This window comes from Cladophialophora immunda (assembly GCF_000835495.1).
Source record: "Cladophialophora immunda strain CBS 83496 unplaced genomic scaffold supercont1.2, whole genome shotgun sequence".
Classification (NCBI taxonomy): domain Eukaryota; kingdom Fungi; phylum Ascomycota; class Eurotiomycetes; order Chaetothyriales; family Herpotrichiellaceae; genus Cladophialophora; species Cladophialophora immunda.
This window is the reverse complement of record NW_015622542.1, coordinates 4,426,066-4,452,588: the sequence shown is the minus strand read 5'-3', so window position 1 is coordinate 4,452,588 and position 26,523 is coordinate 4,426,066. Positions and strand designations below refer to the sequence as shown.

At 52.7% G+C, this 26,523-nt stretch overlaps 2 protein-coding genes across 2 annotated transcripts; one reads left to right on the top strand and one right to left on the bottom strand.

Moving 5' to 3' along the window:
* Positions 1–21: 21 nt before the first annotated feature.
* Positions 22–3,246, top strand: PV07_03815 (uncharacterized protein; the record flags this gene model as incomplete). The annotated part of the gene is made up of 2 exons (XM_016390569.1): positions 22–452; positions 507–3,246. 2 exons carry the CDS (start codon positions 22–24, stop codon positions 3,244–3,246), a joined length of 3,171 nt encoding a protein of 1,056 aa, XP_016252471.1.
* A 3,229-nt stretch (positions 3,247–6,475) lies between these two features.
* PV07_03814 (uncharacterized protein) lies at positions 6,476–8,303 on the bottom strand (the record flags this gene model as incomplete). The annotated part of the gene is made up of 3 exons (XM_016390568.1): positions 6,476–7,459; positions 7,520–8,082; positions 8,132–8,303. The coding sequence occupies 3 exons, from the start codon at positions 8,301–8,303 to the stop codon at positions 6,476–6,478; spliced, it is 1,719 nt and encodes a 572-aa protein (XP_016252470.1).
* Positions 8,304–26,523: the final 18,220 nt, after the last annotated feature.

Below are 26,523 nucleotides of genomic sequence, written 5' to 3'. Positions count from 1 at the left end.
GCCAGCTCGGTGGTCATCAAAATGGAGGCTGTAGCCGCTCTCAGTCTCGCATGCAATATCATTCAAGTGGTAGACTCATCTTTCAAGGCTGTAGAGACGTGCATTCAGATTTACAAACATGGAACTACCATTGATATCGAGCATCTCAGTTATACGAGTGATCAACTGTCTCAAAGCTCTGAAGCGCTTGACAAGGCTCAGTCTGTCCAGGCGAGAGCACAGCTGTCCAAAAACGATGCCGACCTAATCGAGCTTGGCAAAAAGGTCCATGATGCAGCAGAGTCTCTGAGCAAGGAGCTCAACTCTCTCAAAAGTGCTCCCGGGGCGGGCCGGAGAGCCGCTCTTGTCAAGACTATAGCCTTGAAATGGCGAGCGTCACGTATCGAAGAGCTAAAGAGGCGGCTCGAGGGACTGGTCCAGGTTCTGGATAATAAGATCCTTGTTCAACTGAGGTACACCACAACATCTTGAACATAGAGGAACTCGCCACTAATGATTCTGGACAGCGAGAAATTGAGCGTCACCATCCGAAACCAGGGAGATATCCCGAAGATGTTAGACGAAAGACAAGAGGAAATTGCTCGGAAGATCGCAGAGGGTACCACGAATGTGGCACAGCTGGTCTCTTTGATGAGCGATCAAGCAAGAGCTCACGTCACGCAGGAGCATATTGACACCAGAAACCGCATTGACACAATTGACAAGAAGATCGACAAGCTCGTGGATGTTCAACATCAAAAGGCCGAATTTGACAAGTTCAAGCAAAGCCTCCATTTTCCGGAGATCAATTTGAGACAAGACAAGATCGAAGAGGCTCATGAGAAGACCTTTGAATGGATATTTGAGAAGCAGGACACATCTCAACGTTGGCACAATTTTCCCGATTGGTTACAGAATGATCAACCGTTATACTGGATCCTCGGAAAGCCGGGCTCAGGCAAATCTACTTTGATGAACTTTCTCGTGCATGACCGAAGGACATTGGAAGGACTGGAATCCTCAGGACAGCCAGTGACCATACTGTCTTTCTTCTTCTGGGAAGCCGGTGTCGAACTGCAGAAAAGCCGCGTCGGTCTTCTACGCTCCTTGATATATCAACTCCTCGAGGATATCGATCAGTCCAAGGCGCTCCAGGTCTGGTCCGATGTTATCCAACCTCACATCCCAGCGCTACCGGTCATATGGACCAACAAGCAGTTACTTCACCTCCTACAATTGATCGTGCATGCCGTGGACCAACGGTTCTGTTTCTTCCTGGACGGACTTGACGAATTCCAAGATGATGTGGATGGAACCGAGGCCATTAGGTCTTTACAAGACGTATTGAATGGTCAGAATCGCATAAAGATGTGCATATCCAGTCGACCCCAGATCAACCTTAGAGAGTTGTATCAGGGCTGTCCTAACCTTGTGATGCAAAATCTGACGAAGGCGGATATTAGACGCTATGTTGAAGACAAATTACTCAGGAATCCCTTGACGGTTCAGCTCGGTGACGAACATTCGACGCAGGTATCTCGACTTTTGAACGATGTCGGTGTCAAAGCCGAAGGGGTGTTCCTCTGGGTCACCCTAGCTGTCCAATCGTTGTTACGTGGAATCAAGAACGAGGACCGCTGGGATACCTTACGGGAACGTCTTGACCAGCTGCCGTCTGGGATCTTTGACCTCTACACACACATGTGGAGAAGAATGGCGGACGATTATCCCATATATGCCCAGGAAGCTGCACTTTATCTCAGAATCATCCAGCAATTTGGACCAAAAAGCCTGGTCCGAATGGCCATCATGGTTGACGACGATCTACATGCAAGTTTCTCAAAACCAGCAGCCTCTTGGAGGATTGAGCAACTTGAGCTAAAAGTGAATTACGAAAAAACGGAGAAAAGAATTGCAGCATGTTGTGCTGGATTTTTAGAGGTTATGCGACTCCCTTCTTACCCGAGGTTGGATGAGCATATCAAAGCAGCCAAAGAAAGGCTGGAACACCGCACCCCTAAGATACAGCCTGATATCATTGAACGCTGGTTGGACCAGGGGCTCGCAAATCAGACAATATTCGTGGACTTTGTGCACCGGACGGCTGCAGAATTTCTCAACACCTCCGCAGGCCAAGAATTGCTGCGCGCTCGGCTGTGTACGGAAGAAGAGCTTGTCATGCAGTTCCTCAGATCAGATCTCATCTTAAGTTTTCTTGCTCCTCAAGGACCGACTTTCGATGAAAGTGCTTGGATGTTGTTCCCAGCTCTGTCGCAAATGGAGCCGGATACAATCACCCAATACTGTTCAGAGCTGGAAGCCATCTGCAGGCAACTCTTCGCCTGGGGTCTGTGGGATATGCATGAACTGGACCCAAGACTTCTTATGCGAGGGAGGCTCGGCGAGGTAGACTACATCAAGCTCTTCTTTAACTTTTGTCATCCGCAGTACGTGATGAACAAGCTGAATGAAGACGGCCTCGCGAATGACCGGGATTACATCAACGAGTTGCTTGTTTGGTGGGCTTATGGTCAACTTAGCAGATTTAATGTTATTCAGATCGGCCTGCTGCTGATTCAGCTGGGGGCTGACCCCAACCAGATCCTCCATCCAAAAGCCGGTCTTAACTCCCTGACGATCTGGACAGCAGTCATAACTGGGGTATCGTTCCGGCAGGGCAATGACTTTAGATCCCTGGTGCCGCAATTGCTTGAAGCCGGGGCTGATCCAAAGAGCGGCCTCACCTGTTGCTTCGAATGGGGACAGGGAAAGTCATACTGTCAAGAATGCCTAGAACCGAGCATATCAAATGCTTTCATTTTGTGCAAATGGAGCGTTTTGGACATGGTCACAGAGTTTGCTGATGAGCCTGCAAATGTCATTGAAAGCACATGGCTCAACTCAGGCGCAGTAAGCACACAGAAACAAATTCTCTGGTTCCAGCCGCCGATATCGTGGCGCATATCTCCTAACAAAGTTTTGAAAGGTCGAATACACCTGTTTTACAGTGGGCATGGAGATCCCCCCGAGCTCCTGTTTGATCTAAATGATCACACTCTGGATGATCTTAGAGAACTATACAAAGGCGAATTTCGTGCCTTCAGCAATGGCCTCGATGCAATTCATGCAGCTGGATGGACGGACGAGGAGATCCGCACAACTCCTGGCCTGGAAAGGCTGTGGGAAGAATTGCAAGAAGCCGATCACAAAGGTCAAGAGGGTCATACGGAGATTCCGGTGCGGGAAAGCAACATCGAGAATGCGTAGCGGAGTTTCCCATCTCTACAGATACGAACTGAGACTCTGTCGAGGTTGCTGTTGGTTTTGTTTCTATAATGTGAAGCGGATTTCTTGGCCTTACACTGCTTCTGATTGATGAATGAGCCTCTGAGCCGGCCAGACTTTCAGGCTTTAAATTACGGAATGATAGCTTCTGACTTCTTTAAATCGTGCCCATGACCATTCAGAAAGCTTCGATACGTGAACAAGCAACGTCCACATACTTACCTTCAACAGATATAAAGGAAGCCGTCGGCGAATGACTCCCAGGTGCAATCACCTATATGCTCCTCTATACCCTCACCCTGTGAGGGCTCCGAAGCTCTGAGCGCGCTCAAATAGAAGCACCGTTGTTCATCATACTACCTATGTACCAGTAAAAGCCTCTACATTGTACACAGACATTGAACAGAGGATGCGTGGATCGGGTTATGTGCGCGAACCTCGGCAAGGCTGCGATTCCCAGGGGTACGAACGCGCCAAATCCTCCCGACCGGCCGCGCTGCACTGTTTCGTGTCCTCTTCAAGGGTGGCTGACTACCTGTCACTCTTGTCACGGACGAAATGGCTGCTTCCACATTCTACCCAATTTGTAAGAGGCACAAGGTTTGGCGGCATCCGAGGCGAATACGACCCAGGCAAGCTTCACGAAGGAGTCCCCTTGGGGCAACACGCGAGGATAAAGGCCCAACCCTGACTCTCCAGCGACCTCGGCTCGGACGCTCGGGGAGCCTCGAAGGGGATAACGTTATCAAACAGAGTGGGCGGGAATAGAACTTGGAGCTGAGGTTCTTCGACTATCCATCGTATGACAGCCATCTGCAATTCTACGGACCGCAACCCTCCGAAACCCGTGACGCTGGCTCAGAAGAATTCGTCCGTCCCAACCACAGCTGAGCCTCGATGCAGCCTCCCCCATATCATGAGTCTGCACGTCCCTCGTAGTCTAGATGTGGGTCTGCGCTGATGGTGCTAATCCCTCGCTAGGGCGATTGTTGCCTGGAGCTAAATCGTTCCAACAAATAGCGAAAGGGGCAAAGGCAGACTAGCGCATGGTCAACAGCTTCCATCAACCTCTTACTCCCACGGACTGCGGTGTGTTTTGTATCCGCGTCTTTGCTCTGTTTATCTGCCGCGGACGAAAGACGGAGAGCTCGCAAGTGGTTGTCCCGAGTGTTTCAATGCACTATGACATGGCGTGGTCGGGTCATGGAAGCGCATCGTCGCATCGATGTTGGCGAGGTCGAAGATGTATCCTGTCTTCGATGTATTGTGTCCTCGTGGCAGAGGTGCAGCCCGGAAGGTACGGAAAAAAGACATCCGCTGAATACATCGTACCGTGACGAACGTGTCAATGAGGCAAGAGATGGGAAAGCGAGAGTTCATTGAACCCTTTCATTGCAGATCGACTCGGCGTAAGTTTTCCCGCCAAACGAGGTCGTAAACCCTATTGTAGAACCGATAAATAATCAGCGTTGGGATTACTGAACCGCTCAAATTGCAGTGCGAATACGCCGTCAGTAGGGCGCGCTCCGACGTTAGCACGGTGCGAGGATATAACTATTCCAGACGCGGTGCGTGGGCTGACAAGCTCTCTTCAAGCACACACATAGCTCTCGACACCTTTTTAAGAACTCTCTCTAACTCGGTACGCTGTCTCTCGAAGCTGCAACTCCATCCTCAAAAGTCATTATGGCATCTCAAGAAATCTCGGCCGAGTTCCCCTTCACCAAGCAAAGAGTCCCCGTCCTCGACTCGACAATGGCATACGTAGACACCGGAGCCCCGACTCCCGCGTCGCCGACAATAGTCTTGATGCACGGCAACCCAACCTCGTCCTACCTCTGGCGCAACATCATCCCGCACCTGTCGCCGATCGCGAGATGTGTGGCGCCCGACCTCGTGGGGTTTGGCGATTCCGGGAAAATGCCCGCCAACACGTACTACGTGCGCGACCACATCCGGTACTTCGACGCGTTCATGGACGCCGTCGTCCTCGACGCAGACGCCGAGAAGCCGAACAAGGTGTTCCTGGTGCTTCACGACTGGGGCAGCGCCCTCGGGTTCCACTGGGCGAGCCGCCACGAGGCGCGGGTGGCCGGGCTGGTGTTCATGGAGTTCATCCTCGCGGGGATGAAGCTGGACGACCTCCAGGGCGGCCGGCAGGTGTTCCAGAACTTCCGCACCGAGGGGGTCGGGCGCCGGCTCATCGTGCAGGAGAACGCCTTCATCGAGCTCGTCCTGGCCAAGCTCGGCGTCGTGCGCGGCCTAACCGACGCCGAGCTCGCGCACTACCGGGCTCCCTTTGTCGACCCGGCGACGCGCGAGCCGATCTACCGGTTCCCCAACGAGATCCCCTTCGACGACCACCCGCCGGACGTGGCGGGGCTCGTCCGCGCGTACTTCGCGTGGCTTGCCGCCACCGACGTGCCGAAGCTGATGTTCTGGGCCACCCCGGGGGCTATCGTATCCGTGGAGAAGGCCAAGGAGCTGGCGAGCCAGATGAAGAACATTGCCAGCGTGGACGTAGGGCCCGGGAGCCACTATTTGCAGGAGGACAATCCGCACCTGATCGGGAGAGAGACGAGGAACTTTGTCGAGCGAGTCTGGAAAGAACAGGAGCCGAAGCCGGCCCTCTGAGTCCCCGTAGTAATCGTCCTCCCGGCCCTTACAGAGAGGTGGACATCCTTTCTTCCCTCCAAACGGGAAACCTCGTCTGGGGCCTGGCCAGAATTCTATATCCTTCATATACAGTCGCTTAAATTGAGTCATGATGTCCCGGGTTTCTTCATGCATTCGCGCAGCTGTACTGAGCCGAGCCTGGTTCGGTGCGTTATTCCACGGCCATTCCGTACCTGATCCTCCCAAGTGGATTCATGGAACTCCGCCTCCTTTTTTGCCGCAGCCTCCGGCACTCTCAAGGATGTATTTTAGTTCCGGTCTTGTTGATCTCGGCTTCCTTGTTGAGTGGTCGGTCTGATTGAACGGAATGAGGGATCCAGCATGTGGAGACAGCCCAGAGAAAACGTTGGGCACATAACCACAGATGATGCGCTCGGGATCCTTCCGGAGTCGCTGAGCATTTCCGACCGTCAGATGCGAACGGGGCTCCTTCTTGACTACCGAGCGAGGATCTTCTCCGCGGTGAGATCCTCTGCAGCCACTAGCGAGGCAATGGAGAACTGTCGACGTGAGAACGTAGAGGCCCGCAGCAGTGTCAGGTCAGGAGCAGGATCGTCTGAGACTCCCGGAGGACAGTGCTCCACGAGACGTGCAACTCTCCCGCATCACGTCGCCGCCACACCTCTTTCGCCACCATCTCGGCGGCCTCTGCGTTCTGGAATCCTGCCCAAGCGGCGTGCCTCATGCAAAGTATGGCGCGGCGGCGCAGGTTGTCCCCCAGAGCTTCGCACGCGGCGATAAAGCTGGGCCACACGGTGACTCCGAGCCGCACGCCTGGGAAGAAGCATTGCTTGCTTTCGTGATGCAGTTCGAGGTTGCTGAGGATACTCTCGACGTAGTGCTGCAGGATAATGGGATTGGTCCCCCGCACAAATCGGAAGAAATACACCATCAACGCGTGGTGCATTGCCGTCGCGATATTCGACTTCATCGTCTGCGACGGATCCGGGAGGCCGTCGGCAGAGCTGCAGCTCAGCAAATCGAAAGGGTTGTCGTTGGTCTCGGCCGGTTTTTCTGGTGTCTCCCAATGACAGATATCTCGCTCCAAGGCGGCGGCGGCTTCGACCAAGGTTGCAGGCATGTGAGGATGCGCCGTGCCGTGGTGCTGCGGCGGGTCGACCTGGGCAACCATATTGTTCGTCCTTGCAATCAGCCTCAAGATGGAAGCGGGCATGCCGTAAAAGTCGTTGAAGGATTCTTCCTCGGGCCCACTGAGCCCCAGATCCGCCCAGGTCTCGTAGTTTGACGCCAGGGTTGCCGAATAGGGAAAGCTGTCCTCCGGGATCTTCTTCACCAGTTCTACTTCGTTGGCAAGCATTGGCTTCTTGCCTAGTGTCACGAGATATTGATCCCGCGTCTGGACGAACGTGGTTTTCTCGATGACCCTGATGTAAGCAAATATTCGATGCAGTTGCAGAGCTCGCTTCGAGAACGTCGCCTTCTTCCGGCCGATCTTGTTGACGATCTCTTCACATTGGAGGATGAAAAGCCGGGAGTCCCAAGGATCTCCGCTCACTATCTGCAAGCCTGTCAGCCTGGAATGTTCACGGACTTCAGAGTCTCATGGAGGGAGACGTACCCCGGTACAAATCAGGTTCATTGCACTCACGAAAACCTCTTTGTATTTGACGTGTTCCAGTTGCTCGGTTGACATTGCGTGCAGACATTTTCGAAAGGCTGTCCGGGCTATCTCCCTGAACTTGAGCCCCTGGGAGTTCCAGTATTGCAAGTTCGATGCCTGGTCGTCAGTCGGCAGTACCTGCGTGTCAGTTCCGCTGCCGGTTGCCGTAGGCTTGTAGAGGGTTCCAAGGTGGTAGCATGTCAAGGAAAGGAGGCTGTACAGGAGGGAAACTCTGGCGAAACCCGACTGTCCCATAATATCCAACTCCCCGTACGCTGTCATGGCATACGGCACGTGAATCCGTTTCCAGGGAGCTTCGGTATGCGGCAACCCGGAAAGAGAAGCAATCACGTGGTTCATGTAGTGAGATAACAAGAATCGGACATTGGAAGGCACATATGGTGATCCGTTGGAGAGGGACGATGCGGAAGGGTGGCCGTAGGTAGCAACCTTTGTAAATCGGGGTTGAGTGAGCCCAATATCCCCTGCGAAGGTAGTATTGGTGTTCGTTACATTAGCACCTAATGTTTTCAGCAATGAAGTTCTTCCAAAACTTTCAAGCATCCTCACCTTCAAACAGGGGGGTGTAGGTGGCATTGGTGAAAGAATAGTTGAAGTTTTCTCCGACAGAGGCGTCGGTGAATAGTGCCTGAGATCCCATGTTGCTGTCTGGCACCGACAACGACCAGTCAATGCCGTCGAGACATGCCACGGTTTCCCGATCGCCATCCAATGATGCCATGGGCTCGGGATACTGGATCGTCAATTGCTTTTGATTTCGAGCTTCATCATTTTCCGAGTCCGATACGAGATGCAAGACGGAAAAGGGGCCTTGCGATATTTGCCAGCTTTCCTCAACCCGAGAACTCTTGGACTCTTTGACCTGATCATCGAGCTGCTCAAGGACCTGGTCGAGGTGCTGTGGCTTTTGTGTGTTTGATAGACGCCGGATCAAGTCTTCGGAGAACCGAGACCGCGATTGGGCTGGAGCGATCCTAAGTTTTCCAGCTCGACGAAAGGCAGACCTGATTGTACATACCATCAAATATTTCTGTCCGAGTGCGGCGACCCTCTGCTCCTTCTGTCGTGGGGTTGCCTGGTGAGGACGTATCAGGCTGTTCTGGATCCCATGCCGGCAACCACTGAAGCTGGACTTGATAACCCCGACATTGCAAACTCAGCCTCACACAGTTGTTACAACTTGGGCGATGCAAGTCACATTTCACCTTGCGAGTGCGACATGTCAAACACCCAGTGAAGGTCCGCGTCCTCGCTCTAGGTGCTGGACGGCGCGCTTGAGCCATGGAGCTGGGGCATCTCCTGGGGAATTTCGGAGGAGGGAAGAAGTGCCGTCTTTCGAGAGGGAAAGAAAATGGAAGGCTTCGGCGACGGGAGGCCTTTATCTACGCCTAATTGGTGGCTGCTTATCGTCGAGTCTCCAGGTGAGCGGGCCACTAGAGTTCGGTAAAGCTTCGCGCTGTCGGTCGGCAGCGTGGAGGGTCGATCTATGCACAGCGCCTCCCACAGAATATCTGGGGCTGCGGAAGGACTCGCCACTTGGAGTAAATGTTTCTGTTGTTATTACTGTCCAAAACACCACGCCAAAACCCTAATGCTGCAGTTTGCGATCGCTTTAATAGGGCATCCTTGGCCGATGGCACCTATTCCAGAGTCATTTGCTGAAAGAAGGTTTCATAACGGACGCAAATAGTTCCGCTGCTCTATCTGGCCGTACTCTGTGAGAGCCGTTCTTGCTTCGGTCACAGGGCACAATGTTGTGCGAGCAGGATGCAAGCAAACCGCTCAATCTTCTATCGAAGGGGTATGTAAATTCCACTATAACAGTAGTTGACCACGCGGACTACGGGCCCTTTCTGATGCAATTCTACAGTGTCAAGCCTCTCAACTATAACCTCAAAATCTTCAATATAGAATTTGGAGGAGAATGGGCATATGAAGGCCGGGTGATCATCGATGCTGAGGTGATTACTCCTGCAGATCGACTTGTTATCAACGCCTCCCAGATCGAGATATCCCGCTCTGAAGTTTCATTCGATCTCAATGGATCCCCTTGTACGCCGCCAGATTGATCCCTCGAGCTTGATCATTGCCACAATGACTGAACATGTTTAGTGACATATGCCGCTACTTCGATAGTCTTCAACGAGAATGACCAGCAAGCTTGCATATCATTCCAGGACACTATTCCAAAGGGATTCTTCCAGCTGAACATTCCGTTCAAAGGGAGAATCTCCCATTCAATGACCGGCTTTTGTCGTGCTAGATATGAGCCACAATCCGATACCAGCACCGCAGGTGTCAAGGTTGGCAGGTATCATTGGCAGTTAACAACTGACTTTGAGCCTTGCGATGCCAGAAAGGCCTTCCCTTGTTTCGATGAGCCTCACCTGAAAGCGAGTTTTGAGCTCGAGTTGGAGATACCCACAGCATTGACGGCACTAAGCAACATGCCAGAGAAGTCAGTGCATCTGCTCAATGGGCCACAAAACGGCTTGAAGGCTGTGCGCTTCGATAAGACACCAGTGATGAGTACATATGTAAGTGAAACGACCCCTTTGAGGTCGAAGTCGCAAACTGAAGTCCTCTCAGCTATTGTGCTGGGCGATAGGTGACTTTGAGTACATAGAGACATTCACAAAGAGAGAGCATGCTGGCCGGAGAATACCAGTCAGAATCTATACCACCAAGGGCCTCACACAATATGCGCATTTTGCGTTGCAAGACGCCTGCAACACCCTCGACTTCTTCAGTGAGAGCTTTGGGGTCGACTATCCCCTGCCAAAATGCGATCACCTCGTGGTGCACGAGTTCATCTCTGGCGCCATGGAGAATTGGGGCTTGATCACTTACAAGCCAACCAAAATCCTCTTTGATCCGTCCACTTCAGACAACCGGCTCATGTCCAAAGCTTCTTACGTGATTGCACACGAGCTGGCTCATCAATGGTTTGGCAATTTGGTCACTATGAGCGGCTGGAATGAACTCTGGCTAAACGAAGGCTTTGCGACATGGGCAGGCTACCTTGCAGTAGACCACCTTCATCCTGGTGAGAAAAGGGCCGATTGTCCCCGATGTGTTTGCTTTTGAGCTAATCAATGGTGTACAGATTGGAATATATGGGGTCAATTTGTGGTAAGACTTCAATTCGTTTGGCAATTCACTCATCTCCCTCTGACCCCGACACAGGATGAAGCTTTGGAAGAAGCATTCGCACTGGACTCTCTGAAGTCATCACATCCCATAGAGTCACAGGTCGGAAACAACTCTCAGGTGCACCAGATGTTCGACAGCATTACTTACTGCAAGGGCAGCGCCGTGATCCGCATGCTGGCCGGGCATATTGGTCAAGAGGCCTTCCTGAATGGTATCGCGGCCTATTTAACCAGCCGTTCATACCAGAACGCCACCTCGAATGACCTCTGGAAAGCTCTGTCTGCAGCGTCTGGAGTGGACGTAGCAGCGATCATGGATTCATGGATCCATGAAGCCGGATATCCAATTGTCACGGCTGCTCTGACTTCTGATGGACTTCAACTGAATCAAATACCATTTCCCAGGCAGGACACACAGCACAAAAGTACCTGTTGGCATGTCCCGCTTGGACTCGACAGGGAGTCTTTCACAACCGCAGACAATATCCTCGCCACAGAGTCAGGCATTGTTGTACAGCCCCTCTCCTTACCCAAACTCAACCGAGATCATGCTGGCTTCTATCGGACTGACTATCCCCATGGCTATCTTACGTCGCTCTCTCATTTGTCGCCAGGGATGTCCTCAGCCGACAAGGTCGGAGTCATTACCGACATTGCGTCGTTAGTTTTCGCTGGCCTGAAACCCACTGGAGAATTGTTGTCTCTAATGGGCGACTTCCGCCATGAGAAAGACTGTTTTGTCTGGTCACAGATAAGAAAGTCTGCCGCGGCAGTTGTTTCATCCGTTTCTGGCGATCCCCAAGCCGTCCAAGGTGTCAAGTCTTACCTCCGGCAACTCTTGGGAACCGTCAAATCCGAAATCACCTGGACCGGCTCTGCTGACAGCTACGTCAAGGGCGAACTGGAGAAGAATTTGATCCAACTTGCCGCTCTAGCTGACGACGAGGAGGTTCTTTCCGAGATCAAGCGACGATTCTCTTGTTGGAAGAATGGCGACCGGGACCTCGTCAGCCGCAATCTTCAGGTTCCTATATTTGGCGTGTCTGTTGCCAGAGGTGAGGAGGAGGAATACTACGCGATAAAATCAGAGTACATTAGAAACCATACGATCGACGGCCGCGAGATCTGCATCGCCGCCATGGGCAGGACGAGACATCCCGCCATGGCACGGGATTTCTTGGATTTTACGTTCCTCTCTGAAGACCACGTAACACTTCAAAACATCCACTTTGTCGGGATGGCCTTGGGCAACGGGCCCTGCGCGGAAGTACTGTGGGAATATGTGAAGGAGAACTGGGATGCCGTCTACGCCAGGCTCCGGATCAACAGCGTCGCGTTCGAGTGGTTCATCGACAACGCGCTCAGCAACCTCGACAGCCTCGACCTGGAACGCGACATTGCTCAATTCTTTGCAGCAAGGCACCTCCCAGAGATGGATCATCCCGTCGATATTGTGAGGGACAGCATAAAGAGAAATGCGGCGTGCAAGGCTCGGGCAGGGCCTGAAGTGTCGCAGTGGCTGAAGGAGAATGGCTTTTTGGGATTGGAGACCTCTAGGCTATAGATAGTCACCCATTTTTGATCTAAGTCCAGTTCTCTGCCCTGCAGCCCGCTGGTTGGCTAGTGTATAGGAGGCTCGCAGTTTGACTCCTTTTCCATCGTCCGAACCACTATCTGACGGACTTGTGTCGTATCTTTCATTCTACTCCCGCAGTGAAAGTCTGGATGACTGTTATCGTGATTCCACGATAACCGGTGACACGATCACAAGATAGTCGGAAATCTACGCATAGGTGGCGAACTGGGGTAAAGTATCTCTCTGTGGAGTGTTGGGTATCATGTTATCCCTCGCCCACGCATTCCAGAATGGATATATGGCCACCGCCGCGTTCTGGATATGGTCTCGCAAACTGTGGGCCAGATATAGTTGTCGCTTTACGCATATCCTATTGGGTTAGATAAGGGCCGCAATGTGGGTTCATGCTGTTTAGTACTCAGTACTTGTACGCATCAACGCTTATCTGAGGGGCTCTCAACGTGAGTACCCTCACCTGAATAGTGAACTGTTCGAATCTCGAACCCACCTAGACCACGTGGGAACTGTCTCCTGATTGTGAGCTTAATTTCGCCTCAAGCAACTGGGATGGGCCATGTCCGTGCCAGGTACTCTCTGCGCAAAGGCTTACTATCATGCCAGGCGTAGACGCGTGGCGTTTATTACACGTGGCAGCTGTATCTTTCACTGAAAAGCGAGTAGGATTATCCCAAAATAGGGCGACAATATACTCCGTGGTTCAGTGCAGCTATAGCAAGTAACTAATTCACGACGAAATTGTAAGGAGAGCTCAAGGCTCGGTCGATGGTCTTCAGCTACTGCAATTCTCAAGCCCAGAAACACTATTAATATTAGGAACTTGTAGAGTACAGATAAATATAATAGATGGATGTTGGGTGCTTTGATATACCTAGGCTACTACAAAACTGTCCATCACGGTCCCGACTGCGGCTCAGATATCCTCAAGCGTCAAACGGTGATTTCTCATCAGGAACGGCCTTTGACTCTGAAACAAGCACAGTCTCGACCGCCTTGCCACCCGACTCGGAGCCCGAGCTTTCCTGCTCTTGACCATCGATAAAAGACTCAAGAAGGGTGGTGTTGGGATATTCATAGGGGAAAATCCGATGCAGTGCGTAGGAGAGGACGGCAGCTGTGGAAAGACATGGGTCAGTGAAAAAGCCCTGGTCTTACAGAGTCTGGCAGGACTTACCAATGACGAATCCCAGGACGAAGGAGAGGGAGAAGATTCGAGTGGCGCCCACTCCGACGGTGAGGGCGGGGTTGACGGCGTGCACAAATCCCGGCATGCTGGGCACAACGGCGCAAATCCAGGCCACACACGTGCGCCAGTTGATGCCGTATTTGTACCAGTACACAGACTTCTTCGATCCTTCGTACAAATCGGGGATGTGGAAGAGGCGCCTTTGGATGATCCAATAGTGGACGCAGAGCAATCCGATCATTGGGCCGAGGAACACCGCATAGGCTGAAAGAACGGACAGGAAGCTATGGGACCAGTCGTTAGTCAATGTACCACAGAGGGATTCACTGATTACTCACGTCGAGCCTGAGGCCAGTTGCTTCCAGGGGACCGGGGCAACACTGAGGACCGCAAGGATATAAGCTCCACGTCGGAGGTTGATATACTTGGGGAAAACACTGGCAACGTCGAGGCCGCCAGCGAGAACATTCCCGACGACATTGATCGACAGTTGCGATATGATGAAGACGACGCCGAGGAAGAATGCGGCCGCTCGGCCCCGAGAGCCATGCTGATCCTGAATTGCCACAAATAGTGTAGATGGATCCCAGAGAGGCTTGCCACCGCCGTATTCTGTGAGAACAGTTAGTCTTGTCCCGTCTGCCAAAGGTGAGTTCATCTGCACTCACGATTTTGTGTCGCCGCAGTAACCACAACACCCACAATGGCCATGACAGAGCTTGTGAACATGAACGAGAATGCTTGCGTGTAGGTGACATGGCTGGGTCGTTTCGCAAACCTGGTGAAGTCGTTCTGGTTCAGAATTCCTGATGCAATGCTTCCGATGACCGACATGACACCTCCGCTCATCTGCCATCCCAGTTCGGTCGAGGAAATGGTGGTCTTTGAGTTAAAGACACTTCCGTACCCGTGGCTGGTTCCCACCGCCCAACCGAGGAGGACAAATAGAGTGATGGCAACAACGAGAGATCCAACGTGGAAGTAGGGCCGGAGTTGTCCTGGTCGGAACCAAATAAAAACGCAGCACAGGACGTTGAAGAGGAAATATCCCAGGAACTGCGCGGAGGTGATCCCCTCGGACGACGGGATCTTGTTGGGAATGCGCTCGTCGAGGTCCATCCAAATTGAGCGCAGGCAGACATAGATCATCTTCCCCCCAATCACAGCTTGGACGCCATACCAGGTGATTGATGTCAAGATTCGGTTGAGGACAGGGAAGTATGCTCCCCACATACCTATGCGGCACGGTTAAACACAGGTCTGTCCAGGGGAGGAAGGCATATACATACCCCAGACGCTTCTCGAGACGATGGGAAAGCCCAGGTGGCTTGCAGCACCGGAGACCGAGTTGAGAACTGCAAAGAAGCTGGCAAGACCGTTTCCAACCAAGATGACGATGATGGCTTGCCAATAGGTCAGGCCTGTAGCGATCAAGGAGGAGCCGGTTTGATAGGTGCTGATATTCAGGTTGACAAGGAACCACAGTTCCACGAACTGGAGTGGACCTATGCACGAGGAGTTAGCAGGCGAATGCACGCAACTGGAATACTCGGATGTCCATACCCCAGGTTTGTCGTTCGGGAGGGACTGGACGGATGTCTTCATTGCTCCAGCGATCACCCTGCTCTCTCTCAGGCAGCTCAATTATGCGTAAGGCTCGTCTAACGGTGGACATGTTGGTGGTTAGGACTTCAACGTGTGACGGGTCTGGTGCTGGTACTTGATGAGATGCCTCCAGCCCGCGTGGTTTCCCTATATACCTCTCGTCGTCTGGGGAATGGCTGATAACGGCATCGAGGGTCCGGGTTATCCAAGTCTCGAACTTCGAGGGTTATCAGAGGATGCAGATTCGCCTCTTCGCGGTTGTGGGCTTGGGAAGGCCTGGGCGATCACGGATGGATATCCCCGCCATTGCTTCATGGGATCCTTTAAGGCTCGGGAAAAGACCGACACGCCAATGGAGATAAGTCACCGAAGTAGGAAGCCCTCGCCGACACAGACCCATAATTCTCGAGTCTGGAATTCCTCGAACAGCCTGTGAGGCTCGGCGCACGGCAGACTATGGACCACTTGTCCTGCACAAGGTGGAAACCGTTGTTATCTGCTCCACAGTAATATCGGGGCCGCTGAAGCCAAACTGGTCGCTGCCGATCTCCAAAACCCTGCAGTAGCATGTCTTCAATAATGAAATGGTGAAGCTTTCAGCAACTTGCCATATGTCTCATCAATCTCGTTCTGAAGATCAGTCTAGGTGACAAAGATTCAAGTCGGCACAACAATGACGATTCAAAAGGTCTACAGGATTGGCGTCGATGTTGGTAAGGCTCGCTCTCAGCCAATCAGATCGTGTCCAGGGCGACCGTTAACTGTGACTAGGCGGGACAAACACAGACTGTGTCATCATTCGTAAGTCAATAACCGTTCGCTGCCATCAAAAGCGAGGTTCTCTGATGAAAGCGCTCGGTAGACCCTGGAGAGGCGCACTTGCCTGATCGCGGCATTCGCAGTGCATTCAAGACTCCGACCACGGCCAATGTAACTGTGGGCATAACCAAAGCAATCGAGGGAGCCATCTCAAAATGTGGCATCCCTTTGGAGGCTGTGGCAGCAGTCATGATCGGCACAACCGTGAGCCCGAGACTCGGATCATAGTCCCCTACACGAAACTAACATTCCCAGCACTTCATTAATGCGGTGGTGCAAGCGGACGACCGGAACCTGAGAAAGGTTGCCGTGCTCAGAGTCTGCGGGCCGTATACGAAGGAGAATCCCCCTTTTATGGACTTCCCACCCATCCTGAGCCGGATCATGAATGGCCATGTCGGCTACCTGGACGGCGGGCTGGAATGTAAGTCTCGCGACGTCAAAGGGTAAGGGGAAATTGCTTATATTCATCAGTCGATACTCGGGAGATAATGCCTCTCAACGAGGCACAAGTGCGGAAGGAGTGCCAGGCCGTGAAGGAAAAGGGCCTTACTGACATTGCCGTGATTGGAGTCTTCTCGCCTCTGGACATTTCTGGTAAACAGGAAGCAAGAGTCAAGCAAATCATTCAAGAGGAAATACCCGAAGCAGACATTGTCTTATCTCGAGACAGTAAGTCCCCTTGTCTTTGCCTTTGTCCTGGTTCTACCACATGTGCTCATCTCTCGGGCAGTCGGCCAGCTTGGGTACCTCGAAAGAGAGAACGCCACAATTCTCAACACGTCAATTTTGAGATTTGCCCGGAAGACGATCCGCGGATTTAAAATGGCAATCCGAACATTGGGCCTTTCGTGTCCGCTGTTCTTGACGCAGAACGACGGCACCATCATTGATGCGGATGCTGCGGAGAAATGCCCTATCAAAACATTCTCAAGTGGCCCAACAAATTCCATGTCTGGAGCTGCGTATTTGGCAGGCCTCGATACCGAGGAGAAGAAGATACGAAATGCACAAGTGATTGTCGCAGATATCGGAGGCACCACGACTGACGTATGCGCGCTGTGAGTATCAATCCACACCCCGTTCCATAAACACCTCTTAACGCTTCGGTTGCAGGTTGCCATCGGGCTTTCCCCGGCAAGCCGGTACCTGGGTAGAGATCGGTGGTGTTCGAAGCGCCTTCTCGATGCCTGAAGTCCTCTCCGTTGCTCTTGGAGGGGGCACGAAAGTTGAAGAGCGCGATGGCAAAGTCTACGTTGGGCCAGAGTCCGTTGGTCACAAACTCATCACTGAAGGGCTTGTCTTTGGTGGCAAAACGTTGACAACAACGGGTATGCTCTTCGACGATTTCAAAGTTGATATGCTAATCCGCAACGCCCAGATATTGTTGTTGCGAGCGGCCACGCAGACATTGGCGACACTTCGAAGGTCAAGGACGTTCCCCAGGATATAATCACGAAAGCCCGCTATCGTGTTAAAAGGATACTGGAGAATGCAGTTGATGCCATGAAGCTGAGTGCAGAAGACGCTGTCGTGATCCTCGTAGGCGGAGGCAGCATCGTGCACATGGAAGATCTGGATGGAGTGGGACAGATCATTCGTCCACCGTAAGTACCCCGAGAAAAGATGCATATGGTTCACTGAAGTTGCTAGGTTCCACGACTGCGCAAACGCAGTCGGAGCAGCGATCGCAAAGATTTCCGGGCAGATCGACGTTGTCAAAGTCCTAGAAGGTCTCGATGAGGAAAAGGTGGTAGAAGAAGTGTGCACGGAGGCCAAGAAAATCGCCATCGCCTCGGGCGCGGATCCTGATTCTGTCACCATTGTCGCGATCGAGAATATGCCGTTACAATACGTCCAGATGCGTGCGTCCCGGATTGTCGTCAGAGCTGTATGTTGAAAGTTCCCCCATTCCGTATCCTCAAACTAACTACTTGGTGGCCAGGCTGGAACTCTGAACCAGAAAGCGCTCTTACATTATGTCCCTACTGACAACTCTGAAGACCTTGTGGCACTCCAAGAAGTCTTGGAGGAGAAAGTCTCCGGTAAGACGAACGCTGAAAAAGATCCCAAAGACTTCCTGGTCAGCCCTTCCGCGCTAGTCGACATTCGCCAATACAAGCCCGAGGTCGACAAGAACGGCACATGGTGGGTATCCGAGATTGATTGCGAATTCTTGGCCACTGGTTGCAGCACCGTGGCGTGCGGTGGCGGAGGGCCGGGCTATATGTGCTATATGGCGGCAAGAGCAGCCATCAAAGCCGGTGAGCGCTTGCCCGTAGTCGATGTTGAGACCTTGCCGGACGATGGGTATGTTCTGGGTAGTATATCATATGGGTATGTCTCGTCATTCCTCTCCTCAGGACCACAAATGCTCACGCGATCTAAAACTACTCCAGTGCTCCAACAGTTACTCTTGAGCGTATCCCCAGTGGTACAGAGTCCGTTGACGCCACGGACGCTCTGCTGAGCTGTTTCCCTGGGATTAAGATGAGCGCTCAGATCGCGGTACGATCATTAATTTCCAGCTACGAAGAGCTTGACTGATCACACTTTTAGCTCGAAATTGGAGGCATGAACGGCATTCGCCCACTTCTTGTTGCGAACAGTTATGGCGGGATCCCAACAATAGACGGCGATCATATGGGAAGAGCCTATCCGAGAATCGGAATGGATACTCCCGCCCGTAAGCACCCAACCGCGGCTTTTGAACGATCACTGATTGCAGATAGTGTTTGACTTCCCTCTAGCGCCTTGCACGCAGAGCGACGGCATGGGGAACGTTGTGACCGTCCACAAGGCGTCGTCAACAGCCAAACTTGAAAAGATTCACCGCAAGGCTGGCCAAGAACTTGGTCTGTTCTCGCAGTTGGTCAATCCCCCTATGTCGGTCAAAGACACGAAGACAATGGCCACGTTAGGCACCACTTCGCTGGCATGGTATATCGGTCGAGCCGTCTACCTCGCGAAGCAAGAGAAGACTGACATTATGAAAGCCATTGTAAACACATTTCTCCATCTCATCATCAATCCCCAATGCTAACTGCTTACCAGGTCGAGGCAAATCCCTCGGGACGTGTCTTATACACCGGCAAGATTGTGTCAGTCAATCGTTATATTTCCGCCGGCGGCTATACGGAGGGTACAGTCCGTCTAAAGCCCATTAGCAGCGATGAATTGGAGTACGGAGACACAGCCTTTGCGGAAACACGCGACATGGTGCTCCCTTTTCAGAACGAGTATCTCTACGCAGAACTTATCGAGCCAGATGCGCCGAAGGGGACCAAGGGCGAAATCCTATGCACGGTTCCGGACTTAATATCGCTTATTGGATCAGACGGGTATGCACTGGGAACGCAGGATCTTAGATACGGCGTCAGGGTTAGCGTTGTGGCATTCGTGGCTCACCCCCACTGGTAAGTCCTATGCCTGAAGCTCGAGGGAAACCAAAGTCTCTGACATCAGTCCAGGTATACGCCGAGGGGCGTTGAAGTAGGCGGCCCTAGGGCGTTTGGATTTGACATGGATTTCATACCACTCGGTAATCCATATTACGAGCCCAAGCGGGTGACCAAGGAATTTCGGCCAGCATCATAAGCAAGAAGCTGTTAGCAAGCAGCTATTGCCACCCAACAAAGCCATCGGTGAGAGTGTTATCTCACAGCGATGCGGCAAGCTACAGCGACGTCGTGACCTCCACGTCGTCGAGGATTTTGGTGCCCTCGGCCCGAAATATACTCGGACGGATGACAAAGCCCCATTTGTTCACCACGAGCGTCGGTCCAAGATGGATTTCGCAGTCTTCCACGCCAGGCGTGCCTTGAGGCTTGTTCGAGTATGGCAATGCGCTGGCGACAAAGTACACTCGCCTTGTGATAAAGTTCTTTAGAATAAATGGTTTGGGTCTAGAAAGAAGGTCCCAAGTTATACCCACAGGTGGTGAGGACCAGTCTCGGCGAATTTCAGATAGACTTTTCTGTAGATTCATAAAACTATTTCCTTGAGTATGCGAATCTCTAAAGCTTGAAGCTTCCAGTAGATAGATGTACAGTCGTAATCTCTGAGAAACCTAGAAGCACTCAAGCAGTGATACGTCTCTGTTATCATATGCATCTCGGAAATGGTGAGGGACCAATTAGAAAGTGCGAGAATTGCATTTATGCCATGCAAGGACAGCACATAGTGGCCTTCTGCCCACCGAGAACGCAGCTTCCGGGGTCCGCAACTATTTATGAGTTGAATATTCAGTCTCGTTGCGGCAAAGTTCAGAGAGCATATGATCACTTATGCAGATGATTTCGTCCGTTGGGTAATCTCATGGAGGCTCGGGTCGTTAAATGCTCCGCCAACACCACAAAAACGGGCGCACTCCTCGATTTGCGAGTAGAAAATGGCCTTCCGAACTCTGGAGATATTCCTATCGTACCGCTCGCCTTAAGTCGACACTTGAGAGTACCACTTCTTTTGGTGCGTAACAGTCGCAAGCATGTCTTCTACGGCAATCATCAACGCCCGCATTTTTGACGGCGAAAACATCCTCCCAGCTACCACAGTGGTCGTATCGAGCGCGACGATCACCAGCCTAGGAGGGCCAATCCCTGATGGAGCCACAGTGGTTGACGGCACAGGATGTACGCTGTTGCCCGGCCTTATCGATTCCCACGTCCACACCGGAATCCCACAACTGGAGCTTGCTCTCAGATTCGGGGTGACGACCGAGTTAGAGATGATGGGTAATTGGAACCCGGAGCAGCGAAGCGAGATCGCAAGACGGGACGACCTTGCTGACCTACGTACTTCGAGCCATGGGTTGACGCCACCGGACGGCCATCCCAATCAGTTGACCAAAAAGCTCGACCTACCGGTGCCGCACACAAATCCTTCTGAGACCTCTACAGGCGAAAAGTTGCTAATTAATGCTACCACAGCCGATGAGGCGATTGCGTTTGTGAGACAGCGTGTCAGGGAAGGAGCGGACTACATCAAAATCATGATTGAGGAGGGCTCGATCTTTCGATCCCCAGGCCTCCCAATGTTGTCCCAGGAGACAATCTTAGCGGCTGTGAGCGAGGCACATAATCACAACAAGTTGGCAATTGCGCATGCCATGACTTACGAAGCTGCAACGATTGCTGCCGAGGCCGGGATCGATGGGTTGTCTCATCTGTTTGTGGACCGGGGTGCTGACTCTAGTATTCTGGACAAGTTGAGAGGCATCTTCATCATACCCTGCCTTTGCCTCAACGCGTCTATCCTGGGGAACAAGCCAACCGCCTTCGCCTCAGATCCTCGAGTATCTGCAAACCTTCCTCCAGCTTGGCTTACTCACCTGGACGGAAGCATGGACACCTTCTCCAGCGGTAATTTTGGGACCGTGCTGAAGACTGTGGCAGACCTCCACAAGGCCGGCATCGATATTCTGGTTGGCACAGACAGCTCTTTCCCCGTGCATCATCTTGCGGGCATTGCGCATGGTGCTAGTGTGCATCACGAACTGCAGCTGTTGGTTCAAGCCGGTCTCAGGCCAGTCGAGGCATTACGTGCTGCAACAAGTGTGCCAGCTCGTTGCTTCGGTCTGACTGACCGAGGACGGATCAACGAGGGACTACGAGCAGACTTGCTGCTTGTACAAGGAGATCCGACGAGCGAGATTCGAGACACGCTATCTATTCGCTCTATCTGGAAGCGCGGCTCTTTATTGGCCTCTCCTTCATGATCAATGATAATGTCACGGTCGCTGCTGCCTTAAAGACGTCGAGCTTAGAAATTAGGAGACCGCTCTGACGGATCTGGGGCTCCTAGGTAGCTGTACCTGTTTGTGTAACTTATGCGCCCGTCCACCACTCGAGATCAAGGATTGGGTGACTACAGCACAAGCCAGCTACCTTTCCACGGAATTTCCGCCGTATTCAGCCAGATGGGAACTTCACAGGCACCGGAAACAGGAGGTCGAAAGTTGTTCCCGTTCTTCAAAGCAATCAGCACAAGTGATTTCGACTTTCTTCCTGTATTTCTGCATTTAGCACGTAGAAGCCGAGCAAGCAGGAGTCTTCCAGTGCGCTGGGGCTGGTCCATTCCCTCAGAAGAGTCGGGGGGGCGGCTCGTGGCCAGCAAGCGCCAAACCTCATATTCTACTTCTGTATCATCCTCCTTGAACAGTGGAAGCATTCGTGGTACCCTTTTCGGTAAAATTATCCATTAGCACCTTGTCTGAAGCATTGTCCCGGAAAGTCGGCGAGACATGAGGCTGGAAGTGAATCATCATGGGATAAGATATCGCCAGGGCTCGCTTCCCACCCCAGGTTTCAATTAGTGTCCATGCAGTCGATATCCCCGACGGAGACCGCTCGTCGCAAGAGATGCGGCGCACGTCCCGCGCCTTGACAGAGGCTGATTGGTGAGGTAGCCGATGCGAGCAGCTATTCCCGATCAAGGCCCAGAATGGAGGCCCTAATGTTGTCTCCACAAATTCTCCACCGCTAAGTCCCTTTTGTTGTAGCCAGCAAAGACACCATGCTCGCCAAACAACTTGATTCAGTCTGCACAATCTTCCTCTCGCATGATTGTAACGATGTCAACCTAGCAAGTCTCGAATCTCTTGCCACTTGCTCTGCTGGACAGGTTCACGATAAGCCTACTCATTCGTACCCAATAAAATTCCCCTACTCCCACGCTTCGCTTGATAGGATGGCTCGGCATGCACAGGATCGTCCTGCCCTGTGGAAGCCAGCATCCTGCATGACTGCTTTATCAATGCAGATAGGATATCTGGTAGAACTATATAGACCTCCCATGGTCAAAAATTTCGACCACTTCGAAAAGCAAATGTAGGTCCCATCGCCATGGCTTCAGCAACGTCCACCGACGGCGGCCACACAATCGAGCTTGTCTCGCAGATCAAGGACATCAAGGAGAAAGACCTCGCCGAAGTGTTGGAAGAGGCTGTACCTGTCGGGCTTGGTGAGATTGTTACCCCAGAAGAACCGATAACAACTCGACTCGAGTTATGGTCGTGGTACGCGTATTACTTCGGGAACAACTCTGCGGGACCTCTTGCCTACGCTCCATTGAGTGGGTGCACCTTTGAATTGAACAGTTTGTCCGGCTGGTGAGCTAACGACAGATAGTCTTCCAATACCTGCTTTACGATGCTGGCTTCAATGGAAATGACCCAAGCCAAGATTGCAGCGATCCCAATGCGCCGTGCCTGGTCAAATTCGGCACCAGGAACATCAATGCGAGCACCGTTGTCTTGATCTGCAATGGCCTCGTTTTCGCTTTCCAGAGTGTTCTGCTGCTCGTTCTCGGCTCGATGGGAGACTACGGCCCATGGAAGAGATCGGTCTTGATCGTGGCATCAGTCGTCTGTTGGGGGACCCAGTTCGGCTTCCTTGGACTCAAGCACCCTTCACAATACAACATTGCGATTGCATTGTATATCTTGACCAGTAAGAGACGTTGGTTCTGTTGTGGACTCTTGCTGATGTCGACAGGCATATCCTATAACCTCTGTTACGCTTTCTGGACCCCATCATTCCCCCAACTCGCTCGTAACACTCCTCAGGCGCTTGAGGCGAAGAGAGCCTTCGCTGCTGGCGAGCTCACCGAAGAGGAATACACCAAGAAAAAGTCACTCCAACGCAACAGACTCAGCAATATTGCGTTCTGCTGCACCAGCGCCGGCTACACCATCACACTTCTGATCGCCCTCGGAGCTGCATTCGGGCTGCACGCGAACGAGTCCGACTCTGGAAACCTGCAGGCGGCGGTGATCATCGTGGGCCTGTCCACTGGTGTATGGATCCTGGCGGGGACTCCCTGGTTCTTCCTGGAAAAGTCCCGCTCGACCCCGCTGCCCGAGGGCGAGACCTACTTCTCCATCGGCGCGAAGAACTACTGGTTTGCGTTCAAGAACATGAAACAGCTCAGCCAGACCTGGCTGTATCTGATTGGCTATTTCCTCATCTCGGACGGCTACGCGACGACCAACCAGATATACGGCATCTGCCAGAATCTCATTGTCGATTACAGCACCACGGTCTCCACCGAGCTCTCCATTGTCCAGGGTGTCTCGAGCACGGTGGGAATCTACAGCCTGTGGTTCATCCAGAAGCGGTTCAAGATCCGGACGAAGCCGATGCTCATGGCCATCTGCTGCTTCCTGCTCGTCGTGCCCATCTGGGGTAAGTTCGCCTCCGCGTGACTGGATTTGTGTTATAGTGGACCAGCTAACTTCGGAAACCAGGGTGCATAGGCATCGGGACAACCAACTTCGGCTTCCACAAGGTCTGGGAGGTGTGGGGGTACTCGGTCTTCGACTGCCTGCTCGTGTCGCCCTTCTACGCCTTTTCCGCCACCATGCTGAGCGACATCTGCCCCAAGGGCCGCGAGGTCAGCTTCTTCGCCATCTACTCGCTCGTCAGCAACTCGACGGCCTGGATCGGGCCGATCATCTGCGGCGTCATCATCGACCGGACCGGCAACACGTGGACCGGATTCCCCTTTTCCCTCTCGCTCAGCGTCGTGGGGTTCGCCTTGATCTGCTGCGTGAACGTGAAGAAGGCTCAGGAACAGTGTGAGAACTACGTCCGCAACGACCCGAATCTCCAGAGAAGGGACATTCATGCGGATTGAGGATGGGGTGGTGTGATGGCGATCGACACCAGACAGATCGGAGACTACCATGTCGGAGTGAATCGCACGACTGTCTCGTTCACCTTCAAAGCCTGACAATGCCACAATGGCAGAGAAGGAGTTGAGATGCCCGGCGAGTCATTGACTAGTATGGGACTGATACTCTATAGTTATCTGGTCTAACCTGAATCTCGACAATCTCAGAGCAGTTTCTTCTTGTAATAAACGTATTTTGCACTGCAAACATCGCGACCTTGGAGCTGGGATATTATGGAGATATGTACCAGACCCAGCACTAGGTGACTTTCGTGGCGATTTCTAGGCTCAAGAAGTTGAGCAGGAGACTTGATCTAGACAAAGGGCTCACAAGTATGTATCAATTGAGGCTTTCTACTGCGAGTTCTCCGGTGGAAAATTTCCATAGACTCTAGCGCTTATTGGAATCGGAGACGTGAACGTACCAAACCTCTAGGAAAGCGATATGGCTTCAACATGATATCCTGTTCCTGAGACAACAGCCCTTTCAAACATGGTCGCGCGGAACAGTTGAAGAATAATCCCGCCCAAACACTCGGACACCGTTCTCGAATGCGTCAAACCGGGCAGTAAGATGAAACTCGGTCTTGGTAGCCGTCATCCTATTCCATCCTTCAATGACCAGGTTGAGCCCTTTGCGCCCATATTCTTGCTTGAACTGCACCTCCGCGTTGGCTGACAGCGGATCGTCCGGCGAGATCGAATAGATGCTTGTGCTGGTGTCTCCGTAGTGCCAGCCGATGGCTTCAAACTCGATCAAGCCTGTATCCAAGACACGGCAGAGAGTCTTTCGGCCCGTCTCGATGTCCTCGGTGATGGTGCCACTCATTTTCTTCCCCGGCCGTAATACCCGTGTCTTCACCGGTGTGCCGGTCACGGCGGGGTCGAACGGTCTCAGCCGAGAATCCTCTTCGCTTTCAAGCCGTATAGGAAGTTCCACTTTGCTCTGAGCACAGTCGATCGTCAGCGTTGCAGCCTCTGGTGAGGGCCAGCAGATCGGGAAGTATGATGTTGACAGGGCTAGACGAAGGCGGCTTCCGACGCCAATGCGTTGGCCACACTCATTCAGTTTGATCACAACGTCATAGAAGCGCCCAGGCTCTAGAAGGGTGGGATCTGTATGGCTCTCTCGATGCGTCAGATTGAGCAGTCCGAAGGATATCCTTGTGGCAGAGCCATCTGGCAGAATCTCGGAGAGGACGACAGCAACGAGAGCGTTCGGTTTGTCGCTTGCGACGCGGAGATGAACAACCGGAGCACCAAGAAGGTCAAGCTGTTGGCTTATTGGCGAACTGTCAAACAGTAGGGAGCCGCCGGCTTCGGCACGCTGGTCGCTGGGAAGGTCGAGGTCGAGACCCGCGCACCACAGGCCTCCAGCAAGGCCAACAGTCATAGGAGAGCAGATTGAAATCTGCTCACCCGATGGCAAGAGCTCATCAATTAGCCGCCCAGCGGAGAATCGCATGACACGGGTCGTGATCTCTGGAGACGGCCAGCTTTTCTCGGCAACCCAATGCCCGGGACGAAAATCATACTGCGTGCGAGGAGGCGCAGTATCCTGTAGATAACAACGGAGTATCGGCTCATCCATGACACCCGTTTCTTTGCCTTTCAGCCACTTGTCCCACCAGCGGAGGGATTCCTGCAAGAAGCCGATCTGGGGACCAGGCGTGGCGAAATTGGGATACGCATGGGCCCAAGGGCCTATCAAGCCCTTTCGAGGACATTCAAGGTGCTCTAGCATCCGGAAAATCGTGTTCGAGTACCCGTCCGACCAGGCACCGACGAGATAGACGGGGCACTGAATGGCGCTGTAGTCTTCGCAGATCGAGGCGTGTTTCCAGAACTCGTCGCGTCGTTGATGCTCGTGCCACTCCACCATCCAGTTGCCGCCAGCTTCCAGGCGGCTCATCCA